Source organism: Gymnoscopelus microlampas (assembly GCF_963454915.1).
Source record: "Gymnoscopelus microlampas genome assembly, chromosome: 13".
In the NCBI taxonomy this organism is placed as follows: Eukaryota; Metazoa; Chordata; class Actinopteri; order Myctophiformes; family Myctophidae; genus Gymnoscopelus; species Gymnoscopelus microlampas.
In genome coordinates this window covers 40,178,281-40,199,189 of record NC_139950.1, presented here as the reverse complement: position 1 = coordinate 40,199,189, position 20,909 = coordinate 40,178,281, and the positions used below count along the sequence as shown (strand labels likewise).

General features: G+C 42.2%; 1 protein-coding gene across 7 annotated transcripts in view; it reads left to right on the top strand.

The window, feature by feature from the left end:
• Window positions 1-216: 216 nt before the first annotated feature.
• The window catches only part of mymx (myomixer), a 55,476-nt gene continuing 34,783 nt past the window's right edge, over window positions 217-20,909 (top strand). For 5 of the 7 annotated variants that reach the window (XM_084076989.1, XM_084076993.1, XM_084076991.1 and 2 more), the window contains exons 1-11: window positions 217-971; window positions 2,186-2,275; window positions 5,064-5,213; window positions 9,352-9,498; window positions 10,695-10,886; window positions 11,626-11,712; window positions 12,458-12,576; window positions 13,224-13,338; window positions 13,434-13,511; window positions 14,081-14,196; window positions 17,236-17,410. In XM_084076989.1, the coding sequence (XP_083933115.1) occupies window positions 372-971; window positions 2,186-2,275; window positions 5,064-5,213; window positions 9,352-9,498; window positions 10,695-10,886; window positions 11,626-11,712; window positions 12,458-12,576; window positions 13,224-13,338; window positions 13,434-13,511; window positions 14,081-14,196; window positions 17,236-17,410 (1,869 nt within the window). In that variant the 5' untranslated portion in view covers window positions 217-371. The remainder of the gene's footprint in view (window positions 972-2,185; window positions 2,276-5,063; window positions 5,214-9,351; window positions 9,499-10,694; window positions 10,887-11,625; window positions 11,713-12,457; window positions 12,577-13,223; window positions 13,339-13,433; window positions 13,512-14,080; window positions 14,197-17,235; window positions 17,411-20,909) is intronic. The other 2 variants (XM_084076988.1, XM_084076990.1) reach the window with 2 other exon arrangements.

Below are 20,909 nucleotides of genomic sequence, written 5' to 3'. Positions count from 1 at the left end.
TCCTTTTTTTCTTTTCTTTTCACCCTAAGCTCGTGCGCCGGAGAGAGAGAGAGAGAGAGAGAGAGAGAGAGAGAGAGAGAGAGAGAGAGAGAGAGAGAGAGAGAGAGAGAGAGAGAGAGAGAGAGAGAGAGAGAGAGAGAGAGAGAGAGAGAGAGAGAGAGAGAGAGAGAGAGAGAGAGAGAGAGAGAGAGAGAGAGAGAGAGAGAGAGAGAGAGAGAGCAAGAGAGAGAGAGAGAGCAAGAGAGAGAGAGAGAGAGAGAGAAAGAGACATAGAGAACAGATGGGTGAGCAGAGGGGAGGGAGACAACCCAGGGAGATGTGACAGACTTTATGTGGAATGCAGTGCTTTTGGCGTTCTTATCACACTGGCTATGTCAGAAACAGAAAGTATTGCGAGGAAGGTCCAGCCCTTCACCATTGGGACGAGGCTGTCGGTCCCGCTCCCTCCAGTGTCCAAATGCCCAGACTTCCCCCATCAGAACTACCTACAACAGAGCCAGAGCCTGGACAACTGCAACACGCTGCAGCAGCACAACCTGAACAACACTGTATCCCTCTACCTCAGCCGCTCCCAGGTGTGTGCCCCCCGCGGCCCCCAGCGGCTCATCGCTCCCCCCCGTGTCAAGCGTGTGCGGCCCCCCACCGCGCCCGCGGACCACCACCACCAGGAGGAGGACGATATGGCCGCCGAGGACCACCTGAACCAGAACGTTGTCGTCTCCCCCTCGGCCGTCTCCAGGTCCATCAAGAAGATCACCATCTCGGGGAACACTGGCGAGAGGAGTGCGGCGAGTAAGGTGGCCGGCGGCGGCGGCGGACCACCGGCTCAGGTGGTCCCCGTCGTCGCAGCTGTGTCCCCGTCTGAGAACATCAACAACAACAACAACAACAGCACCACAAGCACCTCGAACCCTCCTCTGCCCAGGATCGTGGGGGTGAGCTGTGAGAATAAACCCAGCTCTCATTTCAAGGTAGATACATGACTTTTATTTCACCTATCCATTCAATTACCATTCATACTGGAGGGGTTCTTAATGTAGTAATGATAAAGCACGTGTTGAGAGGCTATAAAGAAGCTTTACCAATGGATGCCTCTTTTCAGCAAACAACTATTGTTATAATTTAGGTTTACTTACTACACTTAATGTAAAGATGTAAAAAGATTTCCTGCTGTTAAAAGCTACAATTTCTGTCTAAAGCGTTTTTGTATGACTTTTCAAATCAGTGTAAATCACATGTGGGCTGCATAAACCAACTTTACTGAGTCTGAAAAAGCCAAGTGCATAAGTGTGTTCAGTTGGGGTTGGGGTTCATGCATTTACAGTTTTCTTATTGTATATACATAGGCTATAGGATATTAGTTGGGCAAGTGATTTACTTTTGCTAAAATAAGCGTTAAATAGCTCTATATTCTGATAGTACTCGTTGCTATAGAGTGCTTGTTCAGTAAAAGGAGTCTCCCATGTCTCTCCAGCTCTTTATTAAACAGAAAATGCATTTTCAGTGCTCTCTCCTGATTGTCTTAAATTTTGTCACCTATCTGAAAATGTACTTTATTCTCTTTGTAGCAATGATTACTATCAGAATATAGTACTTTAACCTTTTTAACAACAACAACAAAAATAGGGTAAGTGAAAATATCACTTACCCTACCTTTAAGCATAGAAAGCTGATCATCGACAAGCAGATTTTTTTAAATAGCTACCTGTGGGGGTTTCTTGCTATTAAATTATATGCCTGTGTAGCCAGACAATATAGTGCTAATGGGCAATCATTCCTTCCTCCTCTTTTTCTCTCGCTATTAGAGAAGGTTTTATATCACACGGATCAACTCCAAAACCTACCCACATCCTTGTCTTGAAGGAGTAATTGAAATTGGTCGAAAATCGTTGTGAATTCGTGCCCATATACGCCAAGACCACCCAGCCATCCAATCGTCCCTTTGAGACTTAATAAAGATCTTAATTTGTTAATGTAGTTTGGCTTTGTAGTTTTGTGGTGCCATTTCGATCTTCCCCTAAGCCCTCTTAAGATGTTCACTTCATGCTCACCGCAAAGCAGTTTAATAACTCGGAAACCTCGTGTAACGACGTCGTTTCGCTGGATATAGTGTTTCAGTCGTTTTCAGGTGTTGTGAATTAATCTGAATTCCTATAGGCTCATTAGCATATTATTCACATTTTAGGTTTTACTCACAACAGACAGCACGGCTGAGCATCAGCCCGTCCAACGACAAACCATGGTTCAGTTGCACAAAGAGAAGTCCACTCAACAGGTAGGATTTCATTTTTTTACACGTGCATTTACATAGCCTATATCAGCTTTGAAGGCCAGGGCCTACACTTTATCCCATATGTTCAGAGAGAGAGAGAGAGAGATATATTTCAAACATTTTCGAAGGAACACTGAAGCCTAATTGAAGCTGATTGCATGAAATTGGTGACACACCTGAACATTTATTTTCTGTTTATAAAAGAACTGGAGAGATGGGGAGACCAGCTGTTACTGAATTGCTATAGAGTCTATACCATAGAGTTAAAAAGGTCTAAACCATATATAGCAATGCTTAGCCTATCAGAATATAGAGCTGCTTTAAAGGTAGGGTATGTTATTTTTTGGAGGTTAAAAAAATGTGTTAAAAGGTTAAAGCACTATATTCTGATAGCAATGGTTATATAGTGTTTGTTCAGTAACAGGAGTGAGTCTCTCCAGCTCCTTAATAATCAGAAAATAAAATTTAAGGTGGGTTGCAAGATTTCAGCCAATCAGGAAAGAGTATCAGCTTCATTTTTATAGTGTTCCATCAATGTTATGAGTGTTTGTTCAGTAACAGGGGTCTCCTCATCTCTTTTTAGTATATCAAATCAGGAGAGAGCAGAGAGAACCCCACAAAGATCATTTTTTCAGCTTCGGTTTTATAGTGTTACAGGTCTTTTGTCCACTGCTCTTTTTCCCCATCACTTCCAGTTTCATTTGTTTATACCCTGTATCCTCTGTTACTGAACTAAACATCTATAGCTATCGAATATAGAGCTATTTAACACTATTTAAAAATCACATACACCCCGTTATAATAGCGGGGATAGCTCATTTTAAGTTAAGCCGTGGCATGCATGGTGGCATGAATCATGTTGGTGATGATGATGATGATGATGACAGACACAATGATGCATTAGCCCATTAAGACCTGAAGCCGATTCTACATGTCTCCTAAATCCCAACAGTATTCTGAAAAAACGTATGTTTCTATATCAGTGATGCTCCAACCTTTTCATGTCAAGGACCCCCAAAATGATATGTATTTGGCCGCCGATCCCCATCTCAAAATGTTTTGTTCCAGGGACCCCCCAGAAGCAAAGAATAGAGTTAAAAATGTTCGCTTTAAACAATATATATTCAAAGATTTTCACGATTTGTCAAAAATAGCAGATCTACAAGCTCATAGCGCGGTGAATAGCAAAAGTGTAAAATAATGCTTTTTAGCTCAAATGAAAAAGTGACACAGATGCGTTCCAGGTCTTAATTGGTCCATATTACACAAAGGTTGCGCAATGATTAATCTTTCTCGCCATTATTATTCAAACTGCAGGAAAATAATCTGTTGTGAATCAGTAATGGGGAGCATTCATAGCCAGCTGTGTATTTGATGAATCCTCAGAATGTAGGAAGTGAGGTCATAGTGGGAATGGTCGCCAAAACGTAGGTTTTGAGAGACAGAGTTACACAGAGAACACAAGTGGTCACATTGTTTATAACATTACAGGGCCAAATTATGATTGAATACATGGTTTCAAGAGGACGTGGCCTTTAGTCTTCTTGCGGCATGTGGTTTGACTACAGTACAGAGCTTCTTTATGGCGGCTAACGTATAAAAAAAAGAAGCTTCAAACTATTTTAGCCCATTCATTGTAAACTGTCTCCCGTTCCTTGTTTAATGTAGAATCATCAACCTCTGGAGTGAGTGTTCGGCTACACAGAAACACAGGTCTCACTCCAGTTCACTGGAAAACATGAAGTAAGGAAAGATGTTCACAAAAGAGAGGGCATGGAGAGGTTCTTAGCGACGGGGGCATAATAACGCATTGGCACAACAATGCTCCCATTCTTTCCCATAAAGAGAATATTGTATCTACACTACAGTAACCCTCACCTTGTAAACACTGGGCTATTGTTTATTTCCTATTGTCATTCATTATTTCATGCACACTGCATATAGTAATAATCTGCGTTTGGCATTGGATGTGCTTTTACCCGCTCACCTGTGAAGGGCTGAAGTTGATCTAAACTTAATGTATAGCACATAATAATGTATAACATAGAGTTATTATTTATGCTCCATCGCACCGCCAAAAATAGCCGAGCTACAAGCTCACCAGCGCGTTGTGTGGGTGGTGCGTTTTGAGCTTGTAGGTAGTCTGTTTTCGGTGTGCAAAACCGCTGTGTGACAAAGTATGAATCGGGCTTAAGGCTGTCACAGAAGTACAGCAGACACCTAAGGATATGTCCGCTGCTCCTTCCTGCCTTTACCCAGATGTTTCCTGACCGGAGAGCATTAGCGTTTGCTTGTCCATAAAGGAAGTTGTGCCAGTCCTGTTCATTTCACCTCTCATGGTGCTGACAGTAGGTTTTTGTTTAGAGGGACCCTGGGGCCCCGTCTGACACATGTTCGCAATGTCTCCTGATTGCATAAAAAGGAAAGGAAATAACTGTTTTAAATGGACACTTTAACATTCCCTCCCCATGAGGTGATTTTGCCTGGAGATCTGTGCCTCGTCTCTAATGCCTGAATTTTTCTTGGCTGCTCGAAAGCAGCCGAACCACCAAGCTCGTAACGCGCTCGCATCACGATGCGTTGTGACTTTGTAGATCGGTTATTTCCGGTGCATGACACCAGCACACAACTAAGTAGAAATCATGCTTATGTCATTAATCATTGCCACGTGCCATTCAAAGGAGCAAATAAAATCAATTAAGGTGTTGTGTTTTTCCCAATAAAAATAACAATTCATGTGTTAAAATGAAATTGCATTTCTGACACTGAGCAATGGTTTGTGTTCATGCAGACGTCCGTGCCCAGGCCTCAATCACCCAAGAAAGAACTCCAACGGAAAGGCTGTCAGGCATTCACGCAAAAGGAAGGGCCTACAGCTGTTTCGTTACAGAGTGACTGCTTTGCACAGAGAAACTCCCTCTTCAACAAGGAAATCCTTCAGGTACACCATGAGAAACATCAGGTCTGAAGGCCTTTGCAGACAGGGTCAATCATTTTTCACCGCATGCGAAAAGACACATCGCCGCAGCCACTTGCCGCACGGCAAATTCGGAGCCGGTGTGCGTGAGGTCATAGATTGATGTGTTCTTTTGTGTTATTTTAAAAAAATGATATTGTCCGTTTTTTCCGTGCGAAAAATCGCACCCTGTCTGCAGAGGCCTTAACTGCAGCTGGTTAACTTATACCATGAGAAACGTCATGTCTAACCGCAGCTGATTAAGTTATAGTGAGTCAAGCTCAAACCATTAGTGTCTATGGAGTTCAAACCCAAGGAATGCTATTGCCTTTCTCTTTTTTCTACTTTTTCTGGCACTATATAATTGTCTCCTAAACTAAATACTTGACGAGGGCAGTCATCATCATACTTTACTAAAAATAGGCTTAACTACTCCATAATGTAATGGAGTTTGCAGGCAAAGATGCATATATGTTTAAATTAAACTTAAATAGAATTGATTCATTGAATAGCCTGTGTTTAGCAACAACAAGAAAGCTGGTCAACAAGTAAAGAGAGTGAGAAAAAAATCTGAATTGGTCTTTCTTGTGCTGTGACCCAGAGGAGAGCAAAAATATGTAGCTGTTCTTATTTTGTTCTGTGAACTGTACGAGTTGGTCTGGGGAAAAGGAAGTGAAAGCGAGGGAACAGCCACAAGTGAAGCAATTATTTAGGGATGAGGTCATTGTTTGGCTCCATCTCTTCACGCCTATGGCCTGGAGAGACCAGCCCGCGAGCACCACAACTGGCTGTGTTATCTCATCACTATGTCCGCCCCGGCATACAAGGACATATTTCAGTGAATTTTGGCTCAGGGACATTTCGTCCAGCAGTTTGACTTTGTTATTAGGCCTCTCTCAAGTGAACCATGCAAGTAATAGTCCATTTACTTCCAATAATTGGAAATTAATTTTGGTCCTATCCAAAGAAAGAAAGAAATATGATGTATGTGTGTGTTGAAAATGGCAATATGAAACATAAATAATGTTAACAAGCTGAGAAGCCATTTGCTCTCATGACGAACCATGCATGCAAAAAAAAATAGGCCATGGATCGTGTTTATTTTGAATGATTGTGCTTTAAATTGCCCGGGCCCTGTTAGCTAGGGACCTACTTGATTTACTGTGATTTGGTCGGCTGATAGCACTGATGAAAATGTGTTATTACACACACGCACACGCACACACACACACACACACACACACACACACACACACACACACACACACACAGACACACACACACACACACACACACACACACACACACACACACACACACACACACACACACACACACACACACACACACACAATGTTTTAAATAAAGGAGAGCAAAGCAGGTCACCACATGGAGAAACACAACGCGTTCAAGAGCCTGCCTGTCTCCTTGGCTGCCCTGCAAAACATCTCAGTTTTCACCATCTCATTTCCATTATAGAAAGAAACACTAGAAACTAGAGAAACTATGACTACTGGAGCCATTTTAGTGCCAAGAAGTTATTGCACATGGTGTGCAAATTAAAACTGTTGGTAAACATGACCTAAAAGGATAGCCTACACTACACTATGTGTATATTTCCTTTTGTTGAATAATCTTCTCCAGGATTTTATTGAGGATTTTCTTTTGAAAAGCTCATATTTATTTTTTAACTCTTAAAAATGAAAAGATACAATATCATCTAAACAGAGATCTTGTTCACTTCACATCGTGATTGTGCTTAAAGTGTTAAAATCTGCTGTTTGAAGTTAAAGTTCTGTAGGATATTGCCCTGATATTTTGTCTTACAATTAAAGGTGCTGGTAAAACGTGGCCTCTACCGCACCGTCCGCACGTGTCTTGGCTTTCCTCCTTTATAATTTGTGTGCATGTGCTGAGATCAAACTGTACATTTCTGTATATTATAAACAGTCCATTGTTGTGGAGAGAACAGGAAGAAACAACGACATCGTAGACTTCCTGTATGAGGTCATAATATGCCATGGGAGCCCGTGTGAGAGGAGATAGGGGGCAGGCCTGTTCAGTCAAGCTGTTTTCCCTCTGTTGGTCTGTTCAGTGCAAAAATACCTCTGCTGTCCCTGGGGCCTCGTAAACTTAATGAGTTACCCCTCCGCGGAGTGACGTCACATTTTAATTTCATGCAAATAGAGCTATAGCCGTTGCCAGGCGATGTGCAGTTGTAATGTCTCACTGTCTCAACAGACGGGGGGCCTGACATTCTATGCAGTGAATCACACATTGTTGGACAAATATTTACTTTTGTGCAATTTCACAATAAGAAATAATTATGTGTCACTGTCTCTGCAGTGAAGAATGCTGAACGTGTACAGCCTAATTTAACGCTGAGAGTGTAAAATGGATCCTTTAGTCTCAGGTTTCAGGCTTCTGCTCTGAGTCATTCAACTCATGGACCTCAGAACCCATCAGAAAAGGTGCTGCTAAATTGATTTATCGACACTTTTCATTATGGTGAATTTGGAAGAGTTACACATCCAAACACAGTAAAATCCTCAACATAATCTTTCCCCCCATTTGTAAATCTGAGCATGTACAAATGTAACCAAATGGACCTTACCGGCGCGGGTCCATTTGGTCACACGTGTACCCGCTCAGAGTTAAATTAGCCTAAAACCCCGAGGATTTTTACTGTGTACCTTGTCTGTTATAGTGAATAAACTTGTACTTGCTTTCAGTTTCTTGAGCTTGGCCACCTGGTGCAGCCAGCTACAGTTCTCACTCCAAATGTTGCCAGAAAAGGCCTGCTCAGAAAGACAAGGACTTATGCAACGGGCCCCATGCAGTTTGCCAAGAGAAACTTACTGCTCTGCATAACATGACATTGAGAACAAAGGGCTGGTTCTTGATGTTTTCTGAAGTACTGTGTAACTTTAAGTCAGTGAAAACTAGACATGTCCTGGTTTTGGCCTCTCCTGGTCAGCAGAAATAACATGTCTCCAACACTTTGCCCGCCACCTCATTGAGTGTAACGTGATGCTGAACCACTTAAAACCCTTCTAGACTTAAACCGAACCTGAGTCGTCTGACTTGTCTCTGTACTTGGACTGCTTTTTTCCCCGTCTACACCAAATCTCTTTGCCAACAATAGCCGATCTACCAGCGCAAGCTTGTAGATCTGCTATTTTGGGCAACGTATGACAGCATCGTGCACCGATAATAGCAGATCTACATCTGCTATTTCTGGCGTACGCAAAACAAAGTATAAATCAGTTTGAACATATAATTTCTGTCATCCAGCAGACAACACTTAGAGCTATGACTCCACCATAAATGCTCTGAACGGTAAACACAGTCAGAAATACTGTAAGACGTTATTGTGCTGGAATGTATTTTCCTGTATATTTTAGTATGCACAAAGCAAAGTAAATGAGAGTAGGTTTATTGTACCATTGCCCGGATATTACATTTTTAATACAAATATTTGAATCTACACATAACTGTTCCATGGAGCTCCAAAAAGCACTGTAAAAACAGTCCTAATGGTGCAGAAACCCGTTGAACTCACCTGGTTGCTTTGATTGTACTTCTCATTAAGTGCAATTTAGTGAAAAAAGGAAAAACAAATGCAAAAACATGAGAAATATTGTGATGTAATGTCTTGGCCATATTAGAGGCACCTTGACTCATCTTCATCTAGATTTGAGATATATTATATTTAAATGCACTGATGATACATAATCAAAACGACTTAAGTAAAGGCATCACCACTTTTTTAGTCCACACTTAGGATACTGACGTATCAAGGAGAGATGTTAGCGAGATGAAGTCTGTGTTTAGGTAGTTATGTCTATAGAATTCTACAGTATGGTTCTCAAACGTTTCCATTTGAAGGACCCCCAAATTATTATGTATTTGTCCACAGACCCCCATCTGAATTTCTTTTGTGCCAGGGACACAAATATTGTAATATTTTCCAAGATTCTTTTGAATGTTGTGAGCTTTCAGATAGGCCATTTGCAAATAGCTAATGTATATATCGGGTTAAAGTTTGTTTTTTCTGATTTTGGCTTGTTAACATGTTTCATGTTCAGTCTATATGTGTATCTGCTATTGTTGTGGCGTATAGGCGGAGGCCTGGATCAAAGGGAAGATGCATGAACTAAAGGACGGCTGTAATGTCCAGCGCTGTCCTCTTCAGGACTGGGAGGAGGTCTGGCAGACACTTCAGAGAGACCTCAAAGACTTTGAGAACACCCTGATTCAACTCAATCAGGTAACAATGCACAACGGCACACTCGAATGATCTCTCAACGACACTTAGGAAGTTATGCAGAGCAGCCATGTGTCACAGTGACCTACGCCCAGAATGCTAATGCTCATTTATACTTTGCCAACGTGACAAAATATAGCTGTATTTCACCATTAATCCTTTTCCTTGAGTTCTGAAAAACTGGTGAGTGAAGCCTAGTATATGCTTCGTCACACTAGGAATATAACCCGATTCAGTCAGTTGGTTTCTGTGAGCGACAGACAAAGAGCGACAGACACAAACAAAGCATAGGCTGGACTTCATATTCTTCCTTGTTCCCAAAGCCTATACCATTGGTTCTCAAAGTGGGGTCCGGGGACCCCCAGGAGTCCTTGAGGGAGTTCCAGGGGGTCCCCAGCTAAATGATGGATAGTTAAGAACCAAATGGACCCTTATGGGTCTGTAACTCTGAGAGTGTACAAATGTTACATTAACATAGATTTTACAATATAAATTAGGGTCCCCAGAGAGATAGAAATGCCATTAAATGGGGGTCCGTAGCCTAATGCATGTCAAACTGGGGGTCCTTGAAATTAAAATGGTTGGCTAGAGCCGTAAAAAATCTTCTCTTATGGTGGTCCCTGGCATATCTTTTCAAATGGGGGTCCGCACTCTAATAAGTGTCAATTTGGGGGTCCTTGACATGAAAAAGTTTGAGAACCACTGGCTTATATACAGCATAATGGGCCTACAGCCATTTGATTTCCTCTCTCACCCATATAGAAAAGCTGACACTTAACCAAGGCTTTCAGTGCTCCAGACAGCACTGTCAAGTCAGTTTAGACTTCCTTCTCCCTCAGGAGTGAATGTTTGGAAATTGTATTTTGCTGATAATTAACCTTCCCTGACACACCGGGCCCTCAAGGGGTTTGGTGTGTGTGCGTGTGCGTGTGCGTGTGCGCGTGTGCGTGTGTGTGTGTGTGTGTGCGTGCGCGTGCGTGCGCATGCGTGCGGGGTTTTCATCCAAGAACATGTGAATATGATGGCAAAGTCCCAGTATATATCCAAGCAGCTGGCACATGAGTAGTGGCTCTCTGACAGTCTGTTGGCTTCTAAAGTGACGTTACGTAGCTAGCTACTCTGCAGATGTTGACTTTGCTGTATACTTGCCGATGGTTACTCGACGATTATCTTTATGTTTGTCTGTGTCCACATAAAAGACGGGCGAGCAGTTGATCTGCAAACTGAACCCCACCTCTGACCTCGTGAAGAAGCAGCTTGGCCAGCTGAGGGACCAATGGCAGAGCCTGAAACAGACTGCAGCCAATCAGTCCAGGGCACTGGGTGGAGCCAAAAGCCTACAGGAGTTCAACAAAAAAGTGGACAAGCTGGAGGCTTGGATTAAGGACAAGGTATAACTGCAAAAGCAACTCTCTCTCTCTCTCTCTCTCTCTCTCTCTCTCTCTCTCTCTCTCTCTCTCTCTTTCCATCTTCCTGTGCTCACCTTTCCTGTTTGCTCCTCTCCCTTCCAGTTCCTATCTATACTCTGATGCTGACCATCGGTCACCATTGTGTTTAACGCTCTGTTAAAACAGAGACATGCTGCATATTCTCATATAACCGCTGCTGTAAACCAGCTGCCACTCAACACTATAACACTATCTGTTAGAGGATTTATGCTCAATATGTGTCTTTCTCCGCACATCCCCTGCTCTTGTTTCTTTGTGTTCTGAAGTTTTCTGGCAATTGAATATAATGGATTTTGCTAAGCATTCTTCCATAGTTGCGGCTTAAAGCCAAGCACCCTTAGGGAGTATAGTTTTTCGATTTGTAGTAGCTCCTTTTAAGTGTGATTTACACTTAGTTATGCGCCGGTGTTGCATAAAATAGCAGATCTTCAAGCTCTCAACACGTTCTGCTGCAACACATCGTGGGCTTGTGCATAAATCAAGTATAAATCAGGCTTTATCCTCCTCTTCCTCCTGTGTGTTGGTTGGTTTGCAGTCCAGAGTTTCACACCTCATGCTGGAAGACCTTGCCGTCTCATTTCCTGTGGTTTCTAGTAAAACGTCCAGTACATCTGAAAAGAAGTAGTGGTTTCGGTTTCAAATCCAATCAGGGCTGTTAAATGCTGACTTTTATATGTGCCAGCAGGAACAGGAGCAGTCCCTGGTAAACGTCCTGGGAGAGAATGTTGACAAACTGCAGCTGACCAGGAGAATCTTAGATTTGAAGCAGGTGAGCGTTGCAAAGGATCAAAGGCAGGCAAATAAAGCCTCCTTGGGTAGAAAAACAATGTCAATACTTCAGAGAGGGGGGCGGTGGCCATAGCATAGAGCAGTGGTTCTCAAAGTGGGGTCCGGGGACCCCCAGGGGTCCTTGAGGGGGTTCCAGGGGGTCCCCAGCCAAATTGATAGTTAGGAACCAAATTGACCCATATGTGTCTGTAACTCTGAGAGTGTACAAATGTTCCATTTGTACCCTCTCAGAGTTAAATTAACACCGATGATACTACAGAGAGTGCAGATTGGGGGTCCCAGAGATCAAAATGGTATGAAATGGGTGGTCCGTGGCCTAATGCATACCAGTGGGGGTCCTTGAAATTAGAATGGTTGAGAATCACTGCCATAGCCGTAAAAAAAATCTCTTATCGGGGTGCCTGGCTGATATATCTTTTCAAATGGGGGTCCGTGGGCTAATATGTGCCAATTTGGGGGTCCTTGACATGGAAAAGTTTGAGAACCACTGGCATAGAGACCATGGCATGGTCTGGGAAGTGTCCCTGAGCAAGACATTTAATCCCTATAACAGCCCCCCAGAAAAGACTCCCTTTCCCCCCCTAAGTATTGCTGGACATTTTTTTTGCCGAAGTTTCCCACTAGTCATCTGTCTATCTTCGAAACATGGTTTTCCTCCCAGGTTGTAACACTGTAAAAGCTGTTCAAGTCATATAAGGATTGTGTTGCCAATTGTCTGTCTGCAGGACGAGCAGCTCCACAGAAACCTGCACGAGGAAATCAACCACTTGGCACTGAAACTGGAGAAACAAGGCAAGATGGACGGCAGAAACATTTCCGGCAGGAGGAAACACATCAATAAAATGTACGTCGCGAGTGACCCTTAAATTCTATCTCTCTTGTTGCCAGTGTTGATTTCGTCGACTAAAACGATGACGAAAAATGTTTGTCGACTACACCTTTTTTCACTGACGAAAACGAAATAAAAACGAAATAAAAACTACACTACGATGATTAAAACTAAATATGTTAACAATTTCGTAAACAAATAAAAAACTAGACTAAAATATCAGGAAGGGACTAGTGGAGAAGAGATCCAGTAGAACTAAGACATTACTGTAAGTCAACTTTTATGTTCGGTTGTGCTCAGGTGTTGCGCTCTGAAAATAGCAGATGTACAAGCTCACAACGCGTCGCAGCGCGACGCGTTGTGAGCTTGTAGATCGGCTATTTTCAGCATGCAACCAAGTGTAAAATCAGCGTTACGACACCATCAAGGCCGACTAAATCAACTGTAGATTTAGTCGACTATAATCTTTTGATATTTAGTCGGCTAAAACTAGACGAAACCTAAAACATTTCAGATGACTAAAATATGACTAAAACTAAATGGAATTTTATTCAAAAGACTATGACTAAAACTAAATTAAAATGTGCTGTCAAAATCAACACTGAGTCACTTGAGTCTATGTTTGTGTCGTGATCCGTTGTTCTGTGTGTGTGTGTGTGTAGGTGGCTGAAGGTCCAGTCTCATCTGAAAAACTACCACGAAAACCTTCAGCTGGCCCTGGAGGTGTCCTCCTTCTACCAGCAGGCCGATAACACACTGTTTGCCATTAACAACATGGTAAATACCTCATTTAATCACAACTATTTTTAAAGAACTAACAAGCAGAATGCGTATGAAAATTAAGTCATTCATTTTGTTACATTCTTTTATAGAGAAAAGGCATGTCTGCATCCAAGGACATGGAGACGTATGGAGACAGGGAGATCAGAGAACTGGCCAGTCAGATTATGGTGAGGTTCCTCTTTAAAGGACAACTTTGTTTTTTTTTACAACCAAGGTTTATGTTTTAGCTTGTAATTAAAGTAAATAAAAGATGAGTGTTAATTTGTTTACATTTACTGCTTTCTATAGTTTTTGCAATTTTCGCGATCTTTTTTTTACAGTGGGCGGGGGCATTCGGGCAGTTGGCTAATTATGTCTTTTTTTACACAATAGCCCGGCGATTTCTTTATTATTATTTACAGTAGCTCTTCTAGCCCCCAATAACTCACATCTGGCCATCAAAGACCACGGGACCTTTTTTATTGTGTAGAAAATTAGATATTTAGCCACCTATCCAAATGCCCCAGTCCACTGTAAAAAAGATTGCGAAAATTGCTAAAACTATAGAAAGCAATAAATGAATGAAAAAAAATGAACATATCTTTTATTTACTTTATTTACAAGCTAAAACATAAACCTTGGTTGTAAAAAAACTAAGTTATCCTTTTCGGACGGTGAAACAGGGTCTCATGGTGAATTTATGGTTGCTAACCTACAAACGTGTGTGTGTGTGTGTGTGTGTGTGTGTATGTGCTAGATGCTGGATGTGACAGTGTCCCAGCTGTCCAACCTCCACCCCGCCCTGGCTGATGGCGTCACACAGAAGCAGAGCGAGGTGAAGGACTGCTGGGCTCTCCTTCAGAAGGCTTTCAGGTAAAAGCAGGCCAAGGGTATACCGTAATACCACAGGCGAGTACGGTGGTCCAGCAAATGCACGACCCATTTCACCCAGCTAATTGGAACACGGTATAGCCTTTCATAGAGCTGTTGAAGTGGGCTCTGACTTTAGCTAGTTATGATGATTGTGCTGCTAGTCTGCCCTAAAACGTCTGCACTGGCAATATAGCCAGTGGTGGGGAAAAGTACTCAAATGTTTTACTTAAGTAAAAGTGTCAATACTGCAATGTAGAAGTACTCTGTTACTTAAGTAAAAGTCTGGTGTTCAAAATTTCCTTGAGTAAAAGTACAAGAGTATTGGTATCAAAATGTACTTAAAGGACGACTTCACCAGTTTTCAACATATCTTCATATAATAGGTCCTCACTAATGCTCATGATAAAATGGTACAATTTTTTTCTAATCAGTCTGTGTCTCAGAGGAGGGCTGTAGACAGTTCAGAAACCCGTCTACCAGTGACATCATCGATGGGGAATCCAAGCTAATAGAAACTGCAGGCTTTGTATTCCTGGAAAGTTGCAATGCAATAATAGATCCCATTGTTCTCGCCTTAATAAAAATCTGAATTAAAAAATTGAAATCTTTTTGGAGAAAAAAAATCATGCCTAACGATGATGTCATTGGTAGACGGGTTTCTGGACTGTCCACAGCCCTCCTATGAGACACAGACCAAGTAGAAAAAAATTGTATCATTTTATCATGAGCATTAGTGAGGACCTATTATATGAACACATGTTGAAAAGTGGTGAAGTCGTCCTTTAAAGTACCTGAAGTAAAAGTACTGAAATGTTTGAAAATAGCAGATCTACACCCTAACGCGTCGAGCTTGTAGATCGGCTATTTTATTCTAGGCCTAACAGCCGAGGTATAAAATAAGGCTAAAGTGGTTAATGTAATAATTTATATTGGCAAAGTAACTAGTAACTAAAGTTTTCAAATAATTGTAGTGGAGTAAAAGTACAATATTTGCCTCTGAGGTGTAGTGGAGTAGAAGTAAAAGTATAGACAATTGGAAATTCTCCGGTAAGTAAAAGTAAAAGTACCTCAAAACTGTACTAAGTACAGTACTTGAGTAAATGTACTTAGTTACTTTACACCACTGGCAATAGCAATAAGGCCTCTTCCAAATGATTATTTGTTTTTATATAAAGATTTTTTTCTTCCTTCATTAGCGTCGTTTACTTACTTGGGTTCGAATCGTTGGAAAAATAATCAGCAAAGTGAAGGACTTCATGTTTGAAGCCCTACAACTCCTGAGAATATACCACACACCTCCTCCAGTCCTTAGTTAATATTTGAAAGTTTTCCATACCCCTTTAAACCTAAAACAATGAGAACCCTCTCCAGTTAGTCAAGAAGGGAGCAACTCGGTTTGTTTAACAGTGTTGCTTTGCTCTTTAAATCTTTGCCATGACCTAAAAACATCTGCTGAATTTAAGATGAAACATGTTTACAAGAACGGTTAGCAGTGTTTTTACTGCTTCTGTGGAGCGTATTTGTGTTTATTCTAATGGTTTAGGGATGCAGATATTTACTTCATGGGACATTTTCATTTTATGTCTGATGATAATAAGCACTTGGTTGATTATTGGAGTTACTGTAGGCTTTGTAAGGACTCAGGCAGCTTTGGGAGCAGTGGCAGAAGGAAATTACAGGTGGATATTGGACCGTGCTCTGTGTTTCCTGCTAAATGGTTCATATTCATCACACTGTAACAAGCACAGTGAAATGTACAATATCCAAGCCAACTGGAAGAATGTCATAAGTGTTGACTTTTTATTGAAACTCTTAAGAAGCTCTTAACCCACTAAGACCGGGAACGCATCTGTGTCATTTTAAGATTTCTTTGGCTATTAAAACAATTGCAGATATACAAGCTCATGTATGAGTTCATGTATGAGCTTGTAGGTCTGACATTTTTAGAAAAATCGTGGAAACTTAGTGCAAATCTCTGAATATATGTTTTAAGACGAACATGTTTAACTCAGATCTGTGCTTCTGGGGGTCCCTGGAACAACATATTTTGAGATGGGGGTCCGCGGCCAAATACATATAATGTTTGGTGGTCCTTGACATGGAACAGTTTGAGAACCACTCGTATATATAGCGACATACGTTTTTCAGAAAACTGTTAGGATTTAGAAGACATTTTGTAGAATTCCCAGAGGCACAGATTTGAGTTACAAATGTTTGCTTTAAAAATATATATTCAAAGATTTGCACAAACTTTCCACAACTTCTTTTTTTTTTTTGCAGGTCCGCGCTATGAGCTTGTAGATCTGCGATTTTTGAATAGCCAATTAAATCTAAAAATGACACCGATTCTTTCCCCGTCTTAATGGGTTAACACGAATGAGAAACGGATTAGATCTGGCATAATGGCGTTGCATAAATGTGCGGTGCCTAACGTAACGACATAAAAGTTTCAACTTAATCGCGATCCACACAGCGCGTTTCTTCTGCTATGTGCATTTACCCTTGATTTGTACTGTACATCCCTCAAATACCATTTACAGTGTGCCACTTCATCATTCACAGGAGGAGAAAAAGAATCTGGCATGTTCACAATCATAAATACAGTGAGGCATAACTCCATCTCCTCTCTAAGGCTGCTTTTCCAAACATTTCTCACAGGCTGAGAGAGAGAGTCTCTCATGTTTGGTGGGGCTATCTTTAGATCCAAACATTACATCATCTCCTTTCCCTTATCTGGTGCCTTTCAGGGCTATTTAAACTCCACATACACAAACACTGTCAAAATCAGTAAGACCCATAATAGGAATGTACTGTGGGCTACATGCAGGACTGTGTGTGTGTGTGTGTGTGTGTGTGTGTGTGTGTGTGTGTGTGTGTGTGTGTGTGTGTGTGTGTGTGTGTGTGTGTGTGTGTGTGTGTGTGTGTGTGTGTGTGTGTGTGTGTGTGTGTGTGTGTGTATTCAGACGTCAGACCGTGTGGTCCAGCACTGCTGACAGCCGTACAGTACGTCAAACCCTCCTTGTTTTTTTGCCTTGCTAGGAGCGACAGAACCGCAGCGGTGGCTCCCGTCGGCTCCGCTGCTCCTGCCAGGGAAGACGCTGACCCCCTGACACCGGCGCGCGAACCGCAGATCGCCGTGGGAACAGACTCGTCGCAAAGGGTCATGGGAAAGGAGGTGAAAGAAGAGCAGAATCGCCTCAAAGGCTGTGTGGTGGTAAGTGACTCTGGTGTATTTTTGGTTCTATTACTGGGATTAACCATTCTGTGGTCTTCTCCTCTCTCTCTCTCTCTTTCTCTCTCTCTGCTGGGAGAACCAACCCCCCCCATCTGTGTGCTTGCTTGGCGACGGGAGTTCAGCCCTCTCCGGTTCCATCCAAGAACCGCGGAGCGAGCAGGACGACAGCTTCACACTCCACACTGTTCCATGTTGCCTAGCCCTTTAAGACCTGAAGCCGATTCTACATGTCTCCTAAATCCCAACAGTATCTGAAAATATCAGTTGTGCTCAGTCTTTTTCATGTTTTTCAAGGACCGGCAAAATTATATGTATTTGGTCGCGGACCCCCCATCTCAAAATATTTTGTTACAGGGGGTCCCAGAAGCAAAGATTTGAGTTAAAAAATGTTCTCTTCAAAACAATATATATTCAAAGATTTGCACACTTTTTCACGATTTTTCAAAAATAGCAGATCTACAAGCTCGTAGCGCGGCACTCGGTGCCGCGCTATGAGCTTGTATATCTGCTATTTTTGAATAGCCAAAGTGTAAAATAATGTGTTTTTTAGCTCAAATTTAAAAAGTGACACAGATGCGTTCCAGGTCTTAATGGGCTAGAGAGAGAGAGAGAGAGAGAGAGGATGACGCACTTTGTCCCACGGACTGGAAAATGCCTGAGGTGCAATTCATCCAGGTTGTCTAAATAATAGCATTTCGGAGCCATCTGATGAGGCCTGAGAGGGTCCAGTGCGTACACCCTACGACTGCTTTAGCTCAAATTTATTACGGTCTGCTTCTATCTCTTAACACACCTGCGTTATAAATATTACGCTCGTACAACTCGCAGGAAGAGCCCGTTGAGGTGTTATTTACCCTGGCACCGGGGGTCCTTAAGTTTTCCATGAAGAATGTGTTCGAGGGCTGTGATTGTACAACATGGATGAATGAGGAGCCAGAGAAAATAGGTGCTTCCCCGGCCTCCAGGCCTCCAGAAATCCTAATAGTTTTCATATCCTTTAACATTATGGTTAAAATAACATCTGGGGTTTTTAACCGCCGTAACGTAAAGTACACAGCCATTGGATTAGTCGCAATATTAATAGATGGTTTGTTGGCCCGGGTTTGCGGCGCGAGTGGGTAATCTGTGGAGCTTATGGTATCCTCAGACACAACATTCTTCATGTCAGAGGCCAATGAAACACTTGAACATTTTGACTTCTCCCCGTGTCCCATAAACCTACAAGGAACTCAGTGTTTGCTGTCGTTAGGGAAAACGAGTGATTCAGTACACTTGACTTGGAAGTGTGTGGTATTTTAAAAAGGCTGTAATTGTGTGTATATTCAGTGATATATATGCAGTTTTTGACCTTGTTACGGTCTGGAATTGAACGCACAAGTGACTATTTTGTGTTCCAGTCCACCGGTATATATCCCAGCATGCAATGCCACTCACCTCTCCTTGCACCCTGGCGCCCGTGAAGTGTCTGCTGACTCGCTGTCGTCTCGCCCAGTAGTCAAGGAGAAACCTTTGCTTTGCCACACAGCAACATTTCTGAGTGTTATGAATCAATTCTTATAATTTACAGGTTAAACCCATTAAGACCTGGAACGCGTCTGTCATTTTTTTATTGGAGCTAAGAAGCATTATTTTACACTTTGGGCTATTCAAAAATAGCAGATATACAAGCTCATAGCGCGGCACCGAGTGCCGCGCTACGAGCTTGTAGATCTGCTATTTTTGAAAAATCGTGAAAATGTGTGCAATTATTTTAATTATATATATATCATTTTAACATTTTTAACTCAAATCTTTGCTTCTGGGGGTCCCTGGAACAAAACATTTTGAGATGGGGGTCGGCGGCCAAATACATGTAACTTTGGGGGTCCTTGACATGAAAAAGTTTGAGCACCACTGATATAGAAACGTTTTTCAGAATACTGTTGGGATTTAGAAGACATTTGTAGAATCGGCTTCAGGTCTTAATGGGTTCAAATAATACTCAGGATTGTACTGTGTGTACATTGCCCACTGTGACAGGAGCCTATCGGGCGTCTCTCTTACCCTTTAGGCCCAGAGCTAGTTGGCATCGAGATGCCACTTTCTCTTACAACAATAGTTGCTCGCCTGCTTGGCTCTGGTAACTCTGATGTCATCTGATGTTATCGGTGGGAGCCCCGCTCGCTCTGTATCAAAGGTTTAATGGAGGCCCCGTGTACAAGACCCTGGAGCCTAAAGGCCAAGCTCAGTGCCAAACAACCGCTGCTAGACAAAAAAAGTAATTTGTCTGGTAGTTTCACAACACTTCAACTTGTGCTCCCAGGAGTTCTGAATTGATTACAGTATTATGAAGAGGACGCAGCTGCATAGTTATGTGAGATGGTAATAGAACGGATATCACACACTTGTTAGCCTCCGGTAATCAGTCTTTTCAACGTATGTCCAGACTCCAGACGCACGCACGCACGCGGTAACAGGAAGAGTGGGCAATAAGGAAGAGTGGGCTGGGCACCTCGATGTAAAATTGGCTATTTTGTCCAAATATATTTGGAAAATATACATGATTTGAACATGCCTGAATATTCGACAATTAAGGTCTAATATTACTATAATAATTGCTACAAATTGTTACAAAACCTGCATATCCAATCATTTGGGCATAAACAAGAAGTTGAGGGATAAATGTAGTTCTGATAATGATGTACCATGCATGTTCAAATCATGTATACTTTACATCAATTAAGACATTTTTTCAAATATTCTCTTTTTAAACATCAAGGTGCCCACTCTTCCTTAGTGCCCACTCTTCTTGTATCCACGCATAGACACACACACACACAAGCAAGCACGCACACACACACACACACGCACGCACGCACGCACGCACGCACGTCGCACGTACTTCTTATAGCTTCTCTGTCCATCTCCATTTCAGTATGTGTTCGTGTGCACCTAGACACAAATAAACATGTCCATGTTTGTGATGGTGTGATAGCCGGGGCCAGTGTTATAGCGGCATCGTTGCTCCAGGTAAACATGGCTAACGTCTGTTTCTTTGGCTAATTGCAGCCAGATGCGGCGGCTGCAGACCATATGGACTTCATGGTGCTTTAGTGATAGTTCTTGGCTGACATCACTTCAGAGCACAATATGCAGAAAAAGACCCGCAGAGGAGAGAGGGAATGAGCGGAAGAACTGTTAGAAGACAGAAAAGAACAGAAAGTAGGCAGGCAGCAGGGAGAAGTACCGTGAAAGACACTCAAGCTTTAACCACATGAACCCAATACTGGGCATGTCGTGATAGTCGAACATTCTGCAAAAAATAGGCGAACATTCGGTGAAAATAGCAGATTTACAAGCTCTCGGCGCTATAAGTATATAGGATTTAAGTGGTTAAAGAGGGCAGCGTGCATTAGTAGAATAAGGCCTGGGAAGTCATTAAATGGCTTTTTTTTTACCCTGCCAGTTACATAATTCACCCGTTTTCTCTTTCATGAAA